Here is a 21,249-nt window from a genome sequence, read left to right on the forward strand (position 1 = left end):
GCCCCTCGCCTCTTCTTTCATTTATCCCTTTGCTTTAAGTACATGTAATTCTACTCAGCCGCTTTACAGGAATGAATACACGAGTAATCAACAATGGTGACTGAAATAAATGCAGTTAATTCCCTTGTAATTATTATTTGGAAATTGATACAATTTGAAATACCCCATGTTCTTATCATGTGTGACTCCAATTAAATATTACATTTGACAAGGTGAAATGCTTAAGACATTTTGTGTGTCACATTTGCATTTTCATGCTAAATAATAAAAACTTTTGATAACCCGTGAAGATCCGGGTTAGAACTGGTCTTCGACTAATGGGATTGGGTGTTCTGACTGGTTGACACATGTCATTTTATCCCAACTGATAAGAGTACTGGATAGTCTGGTCCGACACGATTGGTTGCAGACCGCTGTCATGTACATGGCAAATTGAGTGCGGCAACAAGCATGAAACAAGCAAAACGTAAACGTCTCATGGTAATGCGAGCGAGGATAGAACCACCGACCTCAAGTGTCTCGGGGCAAACACTCTATCTGCTTCACCATGGAGGTGAGAAAATTCAATATGAAGTTAACGGCAGGAGTGGTACAGTCACTTTGTGATTTGCACTCTATTTCATAACTCACATAAACACTTTGTTACCAGTGCCAAGTAGACATTGATTCTTAGATGCCTGTGTGAATAACTGTATATTGACGATTTTGTGTGTATATAACAATCACCCACCATCATCGTCACTATTCCATTGTTTGTACGATGAACAATGAAAGCACATGAAGGCCGCATTTTCACATCACAACGTGCAAGCATATATTGTCTCTTGCTGGTTCAAACCCATTATTTGTAGAGTTCACCCAAAACACAAAGCTTAATGCAGATCAAACAACTATACAGATCGACAAACGAGCGAACGAGAGCAAACCTTAGACTGACTAATAAATAATACGTGAACGAGTGTGTTAATACATATCAAGACAAATGAAACACGAACAAACACACTGAAGGTAACCGGCCTTGGGAATTTCTCAGCTCATATATCAAAATCATTAAACATATACCTATAGGACGCATAAAAACGCGAGTTCATTAATATTTATGCTGGGAGACTCTGGTTTATCGATCGATCCCGGGCTATAACTGCAGAAACTGTGGCCGATGAATCTTTGCTCATCTCCATGTTGTCAAGGTGACACAGACCACATATTGATATTGATCATGTGCCATAATTACACATACAAATGTTAGTGTTTTGTCACTGACGTGCAGCATGTTTTTATAGGATCGCGGCACTTAGAATATTGCTAAAATCGTGAAGGCACTGTTTCTGGTGCCTCGTTCCTCACTTAAACATATTTACAAGGATACAACGAACACAACGATCCTGTGTCGATGCATTAATCTTCACTTTTAATTGTAAAAAATTCATATTATAGCAATATTCATGATTAATACATGTTGAAAGGCAGTCAATTGTACTTTCCTAACCCCTTGACTACACCAAAGCTTCTGGAAATGCAGAGATACATTCATGTTATCAATACTTCCCACAAATATTTATCAGAGCAAGGTAGTTGTTTCAAATAGTTGTTGAATCAAATAAAATTTACAAATAATTCACGTCTGAAAATGTCAGCTTGAATGCCTTACTCTTTCCGACACATTCATCCAATTTGAGAAAATATTAGCCCAACTCATCCTCGATATCTCCAGGCTATACGTTTCGATAACTCTCCACGTACAGCCTGGAGATGTCGAGGATGAACCCAGCTGTCAGGTGCCCGTGTGTCAGCTTCATGTGTAAGGAAAACCCAGTGATGCCAGTCTTAAGAGCAAACCATGTTGAGATGAAATGGGGTCCATACTTACGAATATTTCACTCACATGCAGGGATTTACAGGACGCGAATTCATGCGTCCGTTACGCATACAATTAATACTGGACGCATCAATATTTTAATAGCGAGGACAGGATGCAGGAAAGTAAACATTTTGAACTATTAACAATACATTATCATTGAGTCTGCTATTAGCTGGGTTATGGCATCCTTTACAATTTAATTACTGAAACAATGGGGTCATTAGGATACATAATACAATAAAAATAACCGAATTACAACAATATTGCACAATTCACAAGATAGTATTAACAATATCTAAATATTTGGGGCGGCTCCCATTTTGTAGTCCAGGACCGATGAAAATCTGGAGTATAACTATAATTCCAAAGGATATAGGACTTAAGGTAAATCCCTGCTCATATGACGTGCATGTGGGGCTGCTTGTGCTAGTCCAAAGCTGGTTTTACTGTGTCAGCTCACGGAGATACCATACTGCAGTTTAGCTTGAATATCCTTCTCAGATACATTATACTGACTCGCAAGAGCCCAAGGCAGGGGTAAAGAAGTACCATATTTTCACGTCTTTTGGTATGATCGCAACCTTCCACTATCAGGGAGACGTTCTAACATTTGGATAGAAGTCACATCTATTGAAATGAGAAAGGATTGATCCTCACAGTCTTCACGAAGAACAGCAATAATGACAAAAGATATTCATCATGATTTCATAACTGTGCATTTATTTTTTCACTATTCAACAAGAATCCATGATCTGCACCAACACATCTGTATCTGTCAAAGTGACTATGAAATTGCTTTGCATCAGTATCCTGTGTTATCTTCTGTTCTCAAAAGTGTGCTACAGAAAAGAAGATTTATGTGTCATAGTAAAGATTGAACTATGACTTACAGTGATTATCTTAGTCTTTACTTCAAAACATTAGACCACAAATTAAAAGTTGACAGGAAAGTAGTAGAAGTTAAAACTGCAGTCCAAAGGACAACCAACTCTACCAGGTTTAATGAAAAAAGTATTCTAACATTTTTAACTTTACCTTGCAAACCACTTATTTAATGATAAAAATGATTAAATACATGTCTAAGTAAAGCATGATCGCTTATCTTCATTTACGAAACAAAATTTGTCAGCAAAAGTGTCACACTTGATTAATCCATGATAAAGTTCCATTCAAACTAAAAGTTTACACATACAAAAACATGTAGAACAGTTACTATATTTTGGAATAAAGTATTTGTATCGAAACAATGATGAGACAGTGAAAGTCTGAAAGTTCTTTTATATTAGTACAACTTTGATGTAAGTACTGTTAAGTAATGAATGGAAAAAGATAGTTGATGCTACTCTTGAGAAATGACATGGGGCTGATTTGCTTGTTGCTCCAGGGTGTATTGACATAGTAAATCAAAACCTCAAAACATTCAAATATATCACCAGGCATTATATGTAAGGAACTTTAAGTTTCATTTGCTAAAGAGGCAGAGCTCAAAAAGGATGTAAACAGGTTCGATTATCAAAAAAATGATGAAATAAAACAACACAGAATGTAAAGAGATAAATAAATAAGCTGCCACTAAAAATAACAGATAAGCATCTTGGTATGGTTTAAATACACTTTGTTCAATATACCAGCCACTGAATGTTAGTTGTGTATATTCAAGCTATACATCAACAGTTTGTAAATACATGTAATTAAATCTGGACCACACAATCATGTGATCAACAGCATGAACATTGATCTATGGAGCTGGGATACTATGACATGTCAACCAGGTCTGTGAGATTGACCACCCAATCCTGTTAGTTGCCTCCTACGACAAGTATTGATTGCTTAAGAGCAATTCTAACCAAGATCTTCACCAATCTCTAGCCATTAGAAGGAAACAACGGGAAAGTTGTCAAATGTCAAATAATCAAAACCTGATTGTACAAACAAGCAGTCTCTCCATTACACTGATTCAAACCTAGAGGACTGCATGTCACAGAAGTGTAATAACCAGGACCTAAACAAACGACCAGCCAGGTGGGAAGAATGGCACCTGCTCATTTAACAACTGTAACAAAATGTATCTGTGAATAATGCCAGACAAAGAAACATATATGTGAACTTTAATGTAAATGTACCTGACAACTGCAAATACCTTGGATGGTATCGCATTTCGTATGTGTATTTAAGAAAGATATTAAACTTAGTCATAAAACCTGAACCTAATCACTGGATGGGTGGTATCTGCCTTCAGCTTTTAATGAAATCATGGCTCTGCTACCTGCACACAAGATTCCTGAGGCAAGACAGAAGTCCAGCTTCCATATTTTCTATCCTAGGCCGGGGTATTGTTTCTAACTAAAACTTTGCAAATCTTCAAATCCTGCTTGGCAAACTATCAAAATTCTGCAAGGCAGTTTATAAGCAAATAGCAATTTCATTGGACACATGAAATCCCAGTCTAGCTGGACAGTGGAAACTGGACATTAACAGTTTGTTAACTTGGGACATACACACAAACACTGGGACGCTTTTATGCCCGTACCCATTTCCACTTATGCTTTATTTGTATTATGAGTAGCTTCTACAGGCTGCACATAAGCCAAATAAGAGTACAGCTGCATGCTACTTTGTGCAATATTCCAGGAATATAACAATGAGGGTCACAGGAAACAAAAACTGTCGAAGGTTAAAGGCACAGTCTTGTCATAACTTCTTTAAGTATTGTCTACCATTTACATAACAGATAAGTTACAATGGATGAAAATTACAGAAAACATTCTACCCCCAGCTTGTATGATACCAGTTACAATACCCTTAATTAAATATCAATATCATATTAATATTTCCATGACCAAAGGAAGCAATTTACCACAGTCCAAATATAAGATCCAATCCAAGTTTTTAAAGACACGCTGCAAAAGAATGTAACCAAAACATCATTGTATGTGTAATGTAATAGTAATATGTATGTAACATGTTAGGGCTGTGTTGGTAAGTTGGTAAAAAAGTTTGGTCACAAAGTAGTATTACTTGGGCTAAGCTATGTACCCACTACAGTTTTACAGAGTTAATTCCCTTACAAGACAGTCACAGCAACTGAGACCTACAAGGGCATCTGGTCATATTTTGATCTAATCCACAACTAAAACAAATGCAGCTTGTGCAATGTGGAAGTGAACTTTAATAAAGATGGGACATCTTTTATCTGGAAACACCTGGCTACAAAACATCCGATGTACAATGGAACGGTAATGGACGCAAATGCATCTGCTGACATGATTTACACAATCCTGAAACAATACATACATTAAGATATAACAAGCCTATTCATACCCAATACTTTGCTTGATGTAAACACTGAAATTGCACACTATTTCCTATGAGCATATTATAACTTCACTTCATCAATGTGGTCAAATATCTTCTTCCTTGTGAACTGGAAATGTCAAGGATTAACATTACACTCTCATAAGATATAACAAAATGAATGTTTACTAAGCTGGTCGTTGTGTTCATTCGTGGAGGATTCAAAATTGATCAAATTTTAGATTCAAATCAAATGTTTTGCCCTGTCATTGTCAGCATGGTTAGTGAATCTATAAGTTTTCTATAATATTTCAGTTCTATGAATTTACGTAATACATCTTACGATCAGTTCAAATGTGAAGGAAAGAATCTGGGTAGAACATTCAGGAGTAAAACATATTTGCCCAATCCATGTACTGTATAACTTGTGACTTGATGTAATGTTAACAATTTGCACCTTATGTGACATGTGAGCAGTTTGTTTTGCAGAAAAGTTATCTTCCCTTGCTTAAACCATGCCACCAGATTCAAAATAAAACCAGGCACCCTTGGACGTTTGATGTACTTCAAGATTCACCTTTTCCTCTGCAATATGCTCAAAACAATTTAAAAGAAACATGCAAGGAGATGTTCATCCACCAGTTCAATTAATTGATAGATAGCTGAATATAGCATCAGGACTTTAAATAGCAAACTTTTCTGTATCTTTTATGCAGTAAAATAAATACAAACAGAAATGAATATGATGAGCATGATCAATGAGATGAAATTATACATTGCTATAAATAAGTTTATATCGTCATGGCTGTTAGACAACATGTCATAAGTACCAGAGATAATGAAATATATAAATGCACAGTTTGATTTGCATACAACTTTTTTTAATTGAATATCAGCCAGATTCACAACATTATGCAACAGAAGCAAATTGCTATTCACACTCTATTCTCACACCTATTCATAGGCGTACTTGTGAAGTTTAAATAAGTTTACAAAAATAGTTTCTACAACAATGTACAGTGGCCTGCTTGACAATTCAGAGCACCATATAAAAACCATATAAAACAGTTTTATCCGTAGTCTCACAAAGTAACACAATCGATGGATAACAAGACATGAAGCTGACCTAACAGAGAACCTCAGCTGAAAGAATCAACTGTGACCGATTCCCAGTGACGGTGCTGTACAGCCATAAAATCACATCAACAAAACAGTTAAAAATTGCCAAACAAACCGGGTTAAAATATAAATATATTCAGTTAAAACAATTTCATCTGCCCTTGCCTCATTTACAACAGTTCATTTTTCATCTCTTACACTTATAGATCTGTAATCACTAAACCAAAATTATCCTATGACATGTCAGGTTAATTCATTTCGAATGAGTCTAATTCATTTGTGACAAACTAAGTTTGAAATTATGATGGCACGTTTATTACATTTTAACTACATGAAGTTTTCTGTCAATGATCTGGTTTGAATTCTATACAATTACTGACTGCCATATACATAAAGACAACAACAAATTCATGGAAAGTGTTAGCACCTAAACATGTTGCACATGTGAATAACAACATATTACCTGGATATTTCCAGTTGAAATTATCTCATGACTAAGACAAATGTTTTAATCTCTGCGTATTTCAAATAATTGATGGGGTTTTATCAAACTACAGGAAAATAGAAATAATTAATGACACTGATAATGTTCAAGCGTAGATAAAAACATTAATCTTAAAGTTACTTAGACCAACTTCATTTTCTGTGTCAGACTATCAGTGTGTATTTGCATTTGAATGTTTGATGAAAAGCAATAGTTTTCATTAATCTTTCTAAAATTCTGAAGAAGTATCACTTGTTTACCTATCATTAGTTGACAATCCAATGGGATAATAAGTCCCAAACAGTAACATCCTAAGTCAGTTTGGACTTTCTCGGCGAAAGCTTATTTGGTTGTAGCAATAATCAGCTTAAACTCTCCCTAAATGCTTATATAACAAATACATGCCATTTAGACAGAAACATTATTTTTACTTCAATAACTATCAAGTTAGATTCTTCACGTTTATCAAGACAGACAAAAATAATATAATTTCATAACTCCTTTCACTAATCGTACTCAGACCTGCAATATTCCACCAGTTCCAACCTGACTAGTCACAAATCGTCACTTCAGTTTTTTAAACATTATGCATCAAAATCAATACTGGATTTCATAATCACAAAACTTAGAACAATGTTTTTGTATCCTTAAAGCTGTTCTGGTGAATTCATTCTCTGTATGGCCCACAAAGTCAGTGTTACAATGTAAGGTATGGCACTTTTACTGTGCACATATTCTGATGTTACTTGTATGGGAACAATGTCTTAGACAATCCCAGTGCAGATAGCCCTTGTAAAACTCGCATCTGATGCCTTACATCCTAATAGTACATACAGGAAAGAAATACCAATGGCTTGCCATTTTTCACAATAGTTTTTCCATTAATTAACTAACTGAATGATTACCCAGGTGTTTGGTTCAAGTGTTCCTCTCAACGTGGCCATGACATCACTGCTCTAACACTGAAACAAGTTTGACTGTTTCATGAAAAGCTGCATTTCCATTTTTTTCACATAAGAGATAATTTGCTCAGCAGACAATGGCTGAAAACCAAGAATCAGTAATGAATCTTGCAATATGAAGAAAGCTTACAAGATTTATTACACTTTTTGACTGAAAGTAAATATCAAGAAAAGAAAAATCCCCTGTTTAAATATTTAGTCAAACCCAGGGCTAACAATCGGACAGCATGAATATCCTACTATTATCTAAATGTTATCTGAGTGAGTGAGTGAGCTTAGTTTTACTTAGTTATCACGGTTCAGGACACCAGAAACAGGCTTCACACATTGTGCCCATGTGAGGAATCGAACCCAAATCTTCAGGACCAGAAGCGAACACTTTAACCACTACCCCACCACCTCTAATGCCATCTGAAGGAGTTTCAAGGACATCTTCACAAGGGTTTCCATACGAGTAACCAAAACTGCCCTAAATAGCTTGGTACTTTGACAATGTCGCTATGAGATTAGATAGACTAGGAATAATAAAGCTTAGTTGTGAACTCGCTTGTAGAAAAGAATATAAGCATTCTCTCGTAGTTCTCTTGTTGTCAGCTCATACTCCATATTGACTTCCGTGACATTCTCATCATCGAACCGATACCATTTATCGTCTACCAAACAGTAACTGATGTAGTGTCCATGGTTGGTACTCTCAGCACCAAGGTGGACACAGACACTGAAGAGGTTGTACGTGTGGTTGAGGTTAATGGCTGTGAGATCTTCTCTTCGTGTCACTGTGTCATAGATGATGTTGGTCAGGTTGAGATCTTTGATTCGAATGCTAACAGGAGCTTTAATCTTCTTGGACCTTCCAGTGCGCTGGTTGTACGTAAATCTCATAAGCTGAATAGCCAGGCACTCAGGTAACTGTCTTAAAAGGCACCGTCGTTGCACGTCTCGAATATGCTGCCGAGTTTGATTCCCAACGCCCTGACAAGCCTCAACAATTGGAGTGGAGGTTTTGAAGATATTGTCATGGAAACCACTATCATTGATAATGTCCCTCTGCCCAACAATCGGGGACATGAAGGCAGGTGGAGGAGCTGGACTTTGAACTGCGGAGTCAACACTCATGTTTCTTGTAACACTTCTAGTCCGAGGCGTGCTGGACATATACACATCATTCACTGAGTTCTTTTTTCCCTTCTTCTTGCTCTTGTTGGCGTCTGCTCTACAGTATGTGCAGTCCATTTCATCTGGCCCCATCAGATGCTCTATGTGACAGAAACTAGTGAAACAGTCTTCAAGATACACAACCCCCGACACTTCCCGAGGTGCTGCAATGGGAACTGGGAGGATATTGAAAGCTTGAAGGTTTACAGATATGTGGTTGTCTGTTAGACAGTGATAGGCCTCAACTAGCTGCCCAGTGAAGAGATCGTCTATTATAGATTCATTTTCCTGCTTGTGCTGAAGCCACTCCAAGTCTGAGAGACGTTGTATTGGCTCAGCATAAGAGTCATTCTCAAGTCCATTGGCAAGCTCAATCTGGAAATGAATTAAAAAATCACCTTAAACATCCACTTAATATGTATATTTTTGCACACAAAAAGGATTTTTAAAAGCATATAGCAAGAAGTGCTGTATGGTAAATCGAAGTGAAGTAAATTGATGGTGCTCTGAAACATTCGCTTTAACCTCAGACAGGAATATATGGGCAATAGAAAAGGAAAGGAAGACTAATTTTCTGGACTAGAGTTTAAGAACTGATACAATATGAAGTTGTCCCTACCTCTTGCTTATGTTATGAGGTATGCCAATGAAATCTCACATGAGAAATAAATAGGTGCTTTCAATGTAATTTTATTTCTACTGCAACATGAATCCACATCTGTGTATGTGTGATGTGGTGTGCAGTGTAGTGCATGGTGCATGCATGCACGTTCCTCTGTGTAAGTATGTGCGTGTCTGTGTATGTGTGTGAACGTACATGTATGTGTCTCTGTGCATGTGCTTGTCTCTGTGTGTGTCCAGATCCACACCAGATTAACCCCCTGGGTGCCACAGGGACATATGTCTTCCCTCTTCAAACCTCACTATCAAGTCCAATAAAATACTAAATATATCATGCACACAAATATATTTCATGGCTTTGAATTCTTCAGGAAATTCCTGTTCCTTGATACCATCCACTATTATCTCAGACATAAGGAAAGTGCTTAAATAACTTTTCAAAATATGCTTCATCGTAAATGTTGCCATTTTTCACACATTATGAAATTGAGATTCACAGCGGTATTTGCTGTATTTTTTTAAATGTGACGATCTGATAATTGCTGGGAGTACTGAATTTCAAAAATAGCATATTAATGATCACTGATATCAAGCTTTCATGTAACCACTAATGATAATTCTGAAATGTTGCCAGTAAATCCTAAATCAGATGGGATGTTTTCAAAAATACGAAAAATACACTACTGAATTCCCCATTTCTATTTAGAATCAAATTACAACTGGTCTTTGTCAAATAAAACTGTGTAGATAAAATGAAACAAAAATACTGGGTGTGAAAATGAATGCTGCGCTCCAAAGACTGCACTTGTTTGAAATGTAAACAAGGGAAAATTCCGATTTTTACACTACATCACGACATTTTCCAATATCCAGCCGTCTAATCATTGCTTACAATGGCTCAATACGCAAAGAATATGCAGGGGAAGAGTATCGTCGCAAGAAATAGCAAATTAAAAATAGGTACAATGCAATGCTTTGATCATCCATAAGAAATTGTCAGAGTTTCTGTGCAGTGTGGTGCCATGACTGACGGAAAATCACCAAGAATGACAACAGTAATTATAAGCAATTTTTGCTTCTTCTCTTATTTACAATGGAAAGAATAAAAACATATAACAAAAAGAGTACACACAATCCCCCTTCCCTTCCGATTACACTTTCACTATTGTGTCCCTATTATGATGTCGTAAATCGTACAGATATTTTTTCTTGAAACTAAATTCAGTGTCTACATTTAGCTATGTTCAATATCATATCATATGTGGATACAGGGTAAGCATTTTCTTTCTTTGAAAGTTTTTGATTGATTGAATAATATCTGAATGCCTCCTTATCTCTATACAGGCATGCCCTTTCTGTTTGATGTCAAAGAAGAAAATCTTTTTTTGACATTTATTGTTGGTCATTTTAATGTTGAACATATGACGTTATGCATCAGCGGATAAATCCATTTCATATACACTTATGTCGTTCAGACATCAGGCTGTATTTTCTTCAGTCACACTTTCCGTAAAGATGCCAATTTAATAAAATCATAGGACAGGGTTTTTATTGGTGCACGATGAAAAGTGCAGATTTTTTTAACACATTTCTCAAATGGCTGCGGTAGTCACACTTATATTTATTCCAACAGATAGGAAATTTAATATTCTGTGTAATTTTATAGTTTTACATCCAGTACCATAAGCGTAATTCTCACACAATGTCCACTTTTCAAACCTAATGAAAATGTGCGTCTGAAAGAAAGTCTCGGCATCCAGGAAAACGCATTACCCTACCAACATACAACGTTGCAGCTACCATGAACATCAAGCTGCGATGCAGCATACTCTAACTATACTTATAACCTAAAACAACAATTACCTCTCGTCTACATGCATCTTTAAGGTCAATAATTGTTCGAGAGTTGAGGTCACCATAGATGAACTTTAGCACTGCCAATGTTGGACTTGAAAACCGCTCCTCGCCCCTCCTGGAACCATTGGTCTTGTCTGAAACAATGGAGCACAAACTGCAAGCCAAACCAGACTAACCGCCAGTTGGAGGTACAAATGAAATAGATCCATCTAACATAATGCATGTTTGGCCATCTCTTCATCTGATAAAAAACAAAATGCCTGTCTGAGGGGCGTAATAATGCTGTACGAGAATTCAAGAGTGGATAGTATTTCCATTTTTCCTATTTTCTTTGCACCAACATTGTTAGTACATCTGCTTTCAAATATTATGCATAAAAACAATCAACTGAAGATAAAAACTGCTGTTACTGCTGACCTGTTACTAGTGAGTAAGTGAGCTTAGTTTTACACCGCACTCAGCAATATTCCAGCTATATGGCGGCGGTCTGTAAATAATCGAGTCTGGACCAGACAATCCAGTGATCAACAACATGAGCATCGATCTGCGCAATTGGGAACCAATGACATGCGTCAACCAAGTCAGCGAGCCTGACCACCCGATCCCGTTAGTCGCCTCTTACGACAAGCTGAGTCGCCTTTTATGGCAAGCATGGGTTGCTGAAGGCCTATTCTACCCCAGGACCTTCACCGGTCCTGACCTGTTACTAACTCACCAGAGAGTGTACAAAATACATCATGAACTAAACTGTCAATTATCTAAAGCAAAATCACACAGGTCCTTAAAGGTTTGAAACTTACGTTTAATGGATAACACAAGATTGCCAAATAACAGAAAATGGCCCAAAATTACATTGTGAGAATGGCTGCAATATGGCTTGCATCAGTTTGGTAATTTTTTTATCATCATATACACTGTGACTGGAAGGACATGTAAAGATTTGAACTTATTACACCAAATGATGAAGGACTCATCCTTATGAAAAGCCATTTGAATGTTTCAGTTTTGGTCTACTTAAAAAGCACATGTAAATTATATGGTCATTCTGAATGTGCACAAACTATTATACATTCAGAAACATCATGACCACCCTTACCGATGTCTACCAACATATATAAGAACTAACAAATGATGCAAGCTACCAGAACATTAGAAGCATGCTGACTACAGTGTACTTGGCATGCAGCAACTGACAATCAATATATGATTTGGGCAAAACAGTGCATTCTGAAATAATCACAGATCAGTATTGATCAAGAGAGTGAGTCAGGAGGGATTTCAGTTAATAGACGAGCTATAAATGTGTTATGGGATCAATTTTCAATAATTGTTCATGTTTGTACAAAACAGCACTAAAAACCTACAGGCCAGCCAGCCAAATCAACTTTGAACGGCACTCATGTTTCAGTGCAAGTAAAGGTGTAGTTCACTGTCTGTTTTTCATAGCTACTGGCTAGCAAATTAACATTGTGTTTTTCACTGGTCATGAGAGAAACATGGCTTGATGTTCATTAAATATCTGTTCACAAGCCCGATGGGCTAGGGGAACATAAACAAACATAAACGGGACACCAAGCCATGGTCCCTGAGGGACAACTGAACAACGTATTTATCTTACTGTACACCTCAATGTTAACTATGAATAGCTGGCATGGCATCATGGGTAAAAAACTTTTGTAGCCGTCACAAGATTTTGCACAGAGAAGAGACAGATTTAGAATTATCACCCTGACTATAATTATCACTGACTTACATTCGCAAAAAATCAGTACATCAATCATGATTCCATGTTATTCGAGATAAAGAATTACTACCCCTAAGTACCAAATGAGTTTGGCATTCCGAGGGTGGTACACAGAAATGCTACTTTTAACGTTAAGCGGGGTACATTGAAAATAATAGATGGGCACTCAGCCAATACGTAAGTGACATTTACGCGGGAGGATAATAATACCTTCTGACCCAGCGTAAAACAATGTTTTTCACTTGCAGCCCAAGCAATTTTAAAACCTAAAACTGATAGTTACTGTTACAAATTGAAGACAAACCTATGAGGCATTAATTTACAGAACATGAGTGTGAAAACTACAAGACTGCAGGACTCTGTTCATGCATTTTTGTTTCATGTTTGACATGACAGGTATTTTTGCATTGTTCTGGCTATTCTTGAATCATGTGAAAAAAACTCTGCAAAAAACAGTGTTCGAGATTAATTTTTTACCAAGTACAAAGTACTTGCCACCAGGGTTAAAAATAGGTGGCAAAATCCCTTACCATGTAGCAGCATTCTTTCGTATGGTTGTTAACTCCTCCCTCATCCCAATTTTGGGGGAAAGTGAAATATCAGTACCGATAAGTTTACGAGTGAAGGAGATCTACCCTTTGAAAGCGCTGACTAACTGATGAATGTGAGCAGTTTCACTAAAAAATACCACATAGCAAGTTGTTGCTACTGTGAGTTTTTGTTTCAGGTAGCAAAAAAAGATTTTGAATAGCAAATTTGCTACCTCAAAGAGTTAATTTCGAACCCAGAAGCAACAGTAAATAAATCTTACATCAAGTAAATTCATAGTGGGACTTAAGGATTCAGTTCCATATATTTGTAAAGGATCATTAATTTGTTCAGAAATAAGCAGGTCTCAGAAGGGAAATGTAACCATGACAAAATGCCAGTTTGTTCACTGTGAAAGTATAGTTCTCCTTACCATGTTTAGTGCATCTTCACAAAAATACTTGCCAAGCTTACCATGAAAATCCTTAATAAACCATAAATGTTAAATCAGAATACAAGCCACTTGCATGTCGGGTAAAATTCTGTTCCATCTTGCAAACTCACCACATGAGTCGAGTTAAAAACAAAAACTTGCTGAAAATCATGCTGACAGAGAATTTGGTTAAGTTGACAAAATGGTTAATGTGAGAAACATGTTTATATAAAATATCAGTTTTCAAACTGACTTGTGGGAAACATGTTTACTATTGCATAAAAGCAATTAAAAAAATCAAAATTTCACAAACAGAAAACCCAACACCCATGAAACATAAAAGATTATAAGCGCAAGCCATTAGATATGTGGACAGATTAAGTAATGGGTTCTGACGGGACAGGGATGAGGACTGGGGTGAGGACATTCCGCATGCAGTCCTACTAATGACAAACGTGTGACACAAGCAATAACATGAGGTGGACAAGGATTGAGCAATCAGTACCAGCCTGCAGTGCCTTCCGGTTCTTATTGAGTATGTTATGCACCGACTCCAACAACCACATGAGAAATTCTGCTGCATCCTGCTGAACTTGACCTTGTCCAGGAGGTGCCATCAGACTGCTGTTAAGGGCTGACACAGACTGTCTGAAGGTAGTGTGGTCAAGAACACTGACATCGTTGCTTCCTACTGGGAGACTGCACTGTTGGAGGAGTTCTACAAAGGTTGTGAGCAGGAGCGACTCAGCCACTCCACACTCCAGTTCCTTAGCAGCATCTACTGAGAGGTAGGTGACGAGGTGAGGACTTCGAGATAAAGACTGCACAATGGAGTTCATGAAACACAGATTTTGACCATTGTTTTTCAACCCTGGGGGTTTGGGGATTTGATTGTTCAGTCCAAAAGCTGACATAAATTTAGTTTTAATGGTGGAAGTTCCTGAATATGCCCCAGAGGCTAAAGGTGACCCAGCATTAGGCTTGGGGAGATGTGTTGAACCTTCTGGGCGGAGTGGACGGCGACGAAGTTCCTTTCCATCAAACCAGGCCACTTTCTGGGGTAGACTGTCATCCAGCTTGCGTCCTACTACAGGAACACCATGCCTGGATGTCACTGGACTCTCCCTAGAGACTACAGGGTCAGGGACAGGCTGTGGGCCTCTCTGTCTTAGGCTAAGCCATTTGGAGGGTCTAGACCAAAACCAACTATCAGGTTCTTTTTGACTAAGTCCCTGTTTCTGACTTACTAGATGGGCACTGTGGTCGCTCCCTGCTGCGCTGTATGCCCCCATTCCTCCCGGGGGCACTTGCTGGTAGTATGGAGGGAATGGCATTGTGGTATTGGGCTGCACTGGGTGGCGCTGACGAGACAGCTGCTCGCGCATGTGTTCCATGCTCTCCTCGTGCTGCTGGTACTCCTCCCATCGTGTTTTCAGGAGGTTCCACCAGTATCGGAAGTCTATGCGACCATACAGCTGAGTATATATGAATGTGACAGTGGTTAGCAAAAGCAGGAGGTAGGGCACATGGTCTAACAGGTAGATCCCAATTGATACTGCAGTCAAGATGAGCGACTCATACAGCCAAATTGTCCGCTTCTCATCATCATTCCTGGAGAGAAAAACAAAACAAGATAATATTATCACAATCATCCTTAAAAAAAATTTTTTTTTAAATTGTACCAAATCTGGGGAAAATGAGACATATGCAGTTGATTCTTTCAGTCTACCAGTATGGATTTAAAGACAAAAGGTCCTTTTTTTCAAATTCAACAATATTGAACTTGTTTGAAGCTATGTGCTGCCATCTAAACATGATAAATAATCATGATTCTACCAAACAGTCCCATGAATACTATTGTGAGAAACAATATATGCTGTCAGTGTCCTTAGACAAATTCAAACTGATGCAGACCGGCATCATTTCAAGGATTCCAACAGTGGATGTTTGGAACAGTGTGATATCATGCTAATCATTGACATCAGTACCTACGCAAGATCAAAAACTCCATAGGACCCATAGAATAAAATTAACCACACATTTCAAATGTAACATTTCTAATAATTGGAATTGAAATTATTAACATTATGTAATAACAAACATTAGATTTATAAACAGCAAACAAGTGTCACATGCCACAAACTTCAGACAAAGTCATTGTTAAATATTCAGACACTGGGGCTGGCGGGTTGGCGACTTCTATCTGACCGTTGGCAAATCTGCCTGATTTGACCTGAGGGTCAGATGCAATTCCTCAACACCGTGATACAGTAGGAGTGCTTTTAGAAAATGTAGCAGATACACACAACAGCAATGGTGCACAGTGTTAGAATCATTTACGGACATAGTTATCTGAAAAAGTATTGATTTATTGTCTACACAAGAGTAGCAATGTTGTGGTGCATATAAACGAAACACAAGATTACTTATACTCCTTTGAATTTCATTCAGTACTCTAAATGTACTCCACATTTTTCCAGTACTCTTGCACTGAAAAAATATCAAGTACATACTCCTGATGTTGAAACATTATTTAGAGCCCTGAGTGGGACATGATTCCATATTTAATACCTGTTCATTTCCTCTTGGAAAAGAGCATATGAACATAGTGATGCACTTGATGCCATGCCATTATTAAAACCAGCAAAATCATGGCAATGTCTTTAAAGATAAAGTACTTTGTTAAACAATATGCTTTTACGACATACATCATGTACATGATACCAGTGTACCCCTAAGAAAGGAAAAATGTTTCCAAATCAGGAACATTTACAAGTTTTGTTTCAATTTCAAACCTACACCTTACAATCAAGTTTAGGACAAAGTTATTACTTTGATATAAATCAAGATTCACTCAGTGATATATATAAACATAAAAAATGTATCAAAACTTAAGCTGCACAAGAGATTTTTAAACTGAAACCATCATACTCATAGATCCTGATTGTATATGCAATAAGAAAATACTAAATAGGATAATCATGCAGAACCCTAATATAATGATAACTATATGCTTCTAATAAGAGGTTTATGAAAACTTGTCACCAGAGACAATACTATTCAGAAAAAGAGACTGTATGAGAAGTGTTCTCTAAACTTTGCAGGTTTCAGCTGTTTGCCATCAGCAGATACATAAATTCCACAATGATTATTATTCTGTTATTAATTATGTTGATTCAATGGTCATGATTATTATTAACATCTAAGATAAGGGAGATCCTTTATATTTTCAGTTCTATTAGTGGAGGAATGCAGTTCAAGTCCAATAGGCCATCCTATGCAAGCTAGTGTAAGGGTGTGTAAAAACCTTTTGTTTGCTCAGCTACTTTTGTACAAATAGCTCACCACATTCACTGCTGCACCAATGAATAGACAGCTAACTCCACACCCATTTTTTATAGCAAGACTGTTTGAAACCACGAGTATGAATGACCCAACAATGCACACTTATTTGAACAAAAAGAAGAAACGATTAAGTTTTAAATATCTCAGAAGCCAGGCCAAGCTGTTTGGGCTCCCTTGAAATAAAAAGATTTTGTTCTCATTAAATTGTGCACATCCTTATCATATTTATCATCATTTTATTGTTATAACATGACCAAACATCAAAAACATTACGGATTATACTGTTGACCAACCATGTGTAAAATGTTACGGCACTTGTTCAACAAATAAAAGACATCCATTCGAAAGTCATATTCTATGAGCTATAAGTGTGAACAACATGGTGAATGAATAGGTCAGGGTCTGTTGATGTTCGATGGTAAGGATGCAAAGTAAAATACTAGTAACTACAGTTTATTTGGGACAAAATAATACTGATGAATTACAGTCTTGCTCCAAATCAGTAAATGCAGGATAGGATGTCAGCATCTATGGGCTTTATCAAAACTCTTCTGGATTAGAATCTGAGGAAATTCCGGATTTGCTTTCACTACTCTCAGATTGTGAACTTATGATGACTGGTTGAATGGTGGCATAATGTAAAGCACTTTTTATCCAGTACTGATTCTCAATTTCATTTTCAACTTTCTGTACAGTTTTGACAGATTGCTGGTTTTATTTTACTTGTGGCTTTGCATACTTTCTTTTGAATATTGCAAAGTTTGAGTGTGGAAATTTTGCGACACACATCACATTGTATGATACTCTAGATAAATTTGAAATCACAATGGTAAGGCTACAGTAACAAAGTTTCATGGCCATGAGCTTTGAGATACTGATCTAAATTACAGATTGGTGTTGTCTTGATGGGCTTTATTGTCATTCAAAACAGGTTTAGTTGCCTTTGGTGGAAAGAGAATATCTTGTGGTTTTAGCCATACTACCATATCACTTTTCAGGCTCTTGGATCTTTTGCATCTGCATCATGCATGCTAAATTATATGGTGCATTGTCCATAGGCATAACATTTAAAAATTTCTGAAGAAGTACTGGTATTGTGTGCTTGCAGTGTGGCTGGTGTTCACCCATGGTTCATTAGGGATGGCAACAGGTGAAAGTGATCGGAAAATCACCTGGGGTCGCAGGCCCCCAACAGGATTCAGGATCTACTGATTTCCATTTAAACACTAAATCCACTGATATGCAGAAAGTTGCCATCCCTGCTTCATCCAAAAACAGTGGTATGTCCCCTTCTGGACGTTTTTGTCTGATTGTCTGACTTTCCATACTGTTAGTTTGTATGTAGGATGGGTTAAATTCTAAAATGAATGCAACCTGTATGTTCACCATTTGTTTACAATAATCTGAATAACGTATGGACTTTCGTGTGGCATTATCAAGGAAACTATAAAATAAAAATAACAATGTTTTGTTGGGAAGAATGTTTCTCTGTCATTCACTCAACTGGTCTAAACTATCAATCAACTAAAATAATACCACAGTATTATCATAAACACTGGCACGGGGCCTACCGACACAACGCTTGTACGAGCTCAAATGGGTCTAATGCTAAAAAATTGAAACACTGTAAAATATAAACAGGTGTGCCGAAAGCATGGAAAACAAAACTTGCAGAATTGAATACATTGTATGTCCGTCAAGAAGATAACAACTATGCTACACGGCATAGCCTGAGGTACTGATTACGTAATGTAGAAAGCACCTGTAATGAAACAAAATCCACTCACGTAGCTTCTCGCAAAGGTGTCTTTGCAACAACATCCACCAAAATGAAAAACACAAAATCCAGCAGGGAATTATACATGAAAGAGTATATCATCGATAAAATCCACCACATGATGATTCGATCTCGATGCGATCTACTCGTCAGTAACTGTCATTATCACGTTTGTGCTATGGATCCAGTTATCCCACAATTTTTTGCGGCCTGAGTACACAACGGTTTAAATTTCGGCACAAAAATGGCGGCTTCCTCTAACGCATGCGTAGCGGAAGTTATTTGGGCTTTGTGGGAATTCCGAAAAGTATTATGCTATTTACCTTACAACGTATTAATGTCACGGATTAATCCGCTCGTGCGTGTTGTGATAATATTTACAAACACGCTTCGGTCAAACGTAGTAATATTTACGTTCGGTCACGTCTTAGATAGAGTTTTGGTTGTAACAAAATACAAATGAAAACAAAGACATGTTCAAGCTTTCTCTCGCTCTGTGTCAGCGGAACTGTTTAGAGGTTAAAGCGTTCGCTCGTCACACCGAAGACCCGTGTTCGATTCCCCACATGGGCTCAATGTGTGAAGCCAATTTCTGGTGTTCGCCGCCGTGATTTTGCAGGAATACTGTTAAAAGATAAATTCACTCACTCCCTCTGTCTACCATTTATGTACCATCGTTTCAACAAATGTACTTACAGCTGAAAAAAGATACATACTGACGTATTGCACGGCATCCATCCATGATGAGCTTTATAATGATAATGAATACACATGCCTGTGTTCTTTCAAGTTTTATTGTAAATGCTCGACATAATACGATTATGACCTAAAACAAAGGCAACGCTGATTTTCTTAGTGTTGTTTCAGTGTGGACACTCTTGACAGTTAGCTAAGTACCGTCCATTAATATTGCAGCTTAAATCATTATGTTTGGTTTGTTAAGTAATCCCACACTTGGCAATTTTCCAGCTATATGGCTGAGGTCTCTCGATAATCGACCAGACAATACAATGATCAACATCATGAGCACCTAATTAGGGATAGGATGACATGTCAACCAGTCTGACCACCCGATCTAATTAGTCGGCTCTTATGACAAGCACCTATCCATTATGAACCCAATCGCATTTTATGAAATTTAAGCACACGTGCATGTATTGGCCCATCCTCGATATCTCCAGGGTATACGTTCCAATAAGTCTCCACCCTAAATGCATATAGGGCATCTTCATAACCAGCCAATCAGTTAAGCCGCGGTTACAACTGAACTTGCCAGTGTCAATAAAGAGAGCGGTTGCAACTGCGAAGTTTGTTCGCAGTGCGACTCCGATTTAGGAGAAATCATACAGACACAATGATAGTTCCGAAAATTTAGATATATATATATGAAAGAACTCCTTCTGTCTCATCAGAGAACCTTTGCATGGTTTGTTGTGCCAAGTTTAATCGGTTAGATAATTTAAAAAGCGAAAGTGTGTTGGGATTGGCTCGCTCAACTTCCCAGCGTATACAACGGATTGGATAAAAAAAACAGCCAAGGGAGGTAATAAATGAGTCGTGGATGCATCCAGGGTATAGTGGAGACTTGTCAGAACGTGTACCCTGGAGATATCGAGAGTGGTATTGACCAGGATCCGCTGATCACTGGTTTGACTACTAGACTGTGATCCTAAGTTGAACCCATACCTGTGAACATCGGTTTCACAATACTGTAAATATCAGTCATTATTTTCTCCCACAAACCGATGTGTGAAACACAGATGTAAAACCTGGTTCTTTCACTCCTGCGAGGGGAACTCAGAAATATATTTATGTAATAAAGGTATTGTGTTTCTAATGTGGAGGGATCCAAATTCAGTTAAATCTGAAACGGAACACAGGTCTGTAGTGAAAATGCACTGTGTTTACCTCTATTCTGTCGTGATAAAACAAGCAAGAAGTCTTCTGCGTCATGGACGTTTGGGTAGTCTTGTGGTTAAGTCGTTCGCTACTCGCGTTGGAGACCCGGTTCGATTCTCCATTTGTTCCCACTGTTTGCATACATTATTACATATTACAGACGGTCGCGA

General features: G+C 37.6%; 1 protein-coding gene across 1 annotated transcript; it reads right to left on the bottom strand.

Moving 5' to 3' along the window:
- Positions 1 to 2,612: 2,612 nt before the first annotated feature.
- Positions 2,613 to 19,448, bottom strand: LOC137296390 (ubiquitin carboxyl-terminal hydrolase 33-like). The gene is made up of 4 exons (XM_067828186.1): positions 19,191 to 19,448; positions 14,564 to 15,669; positions 11,360 to 11,487; positions 2,613 to 9,250 (listed from the first exon to the last, which is right to left on the bottom strand). The coding sequence occupies exons 1-4, from the start codon at positions 19,298 to 19,300 to the stop codon at positions 8,252 to 8,254; spliced, it is 2,343 nt and encodes a 780-aa protein (XP_067684287.1). The 5' UTR covers positions 19,301 to 19,448; the 3' UTR covers positions 2,613 to 8,251.
- Between the last annotated feature and the right edge of the window lie 1,801 nt (positions 19,449 to 21,249).

Source organism: Haliotis asinina, chromosome 9 (genome assembly GCF_037392515.1).
Source record: "Haliotis asinina isolate JCU_RB_2024 chromosome 9, JCU_Hal_asi_v2, whole genome shotgun sequence".
NCBI lineage: Eukaryota > Metazoa > Mollusca > Gastropoda > Lepetellida > Haliotidae > Haliotis > Haliotis asinina.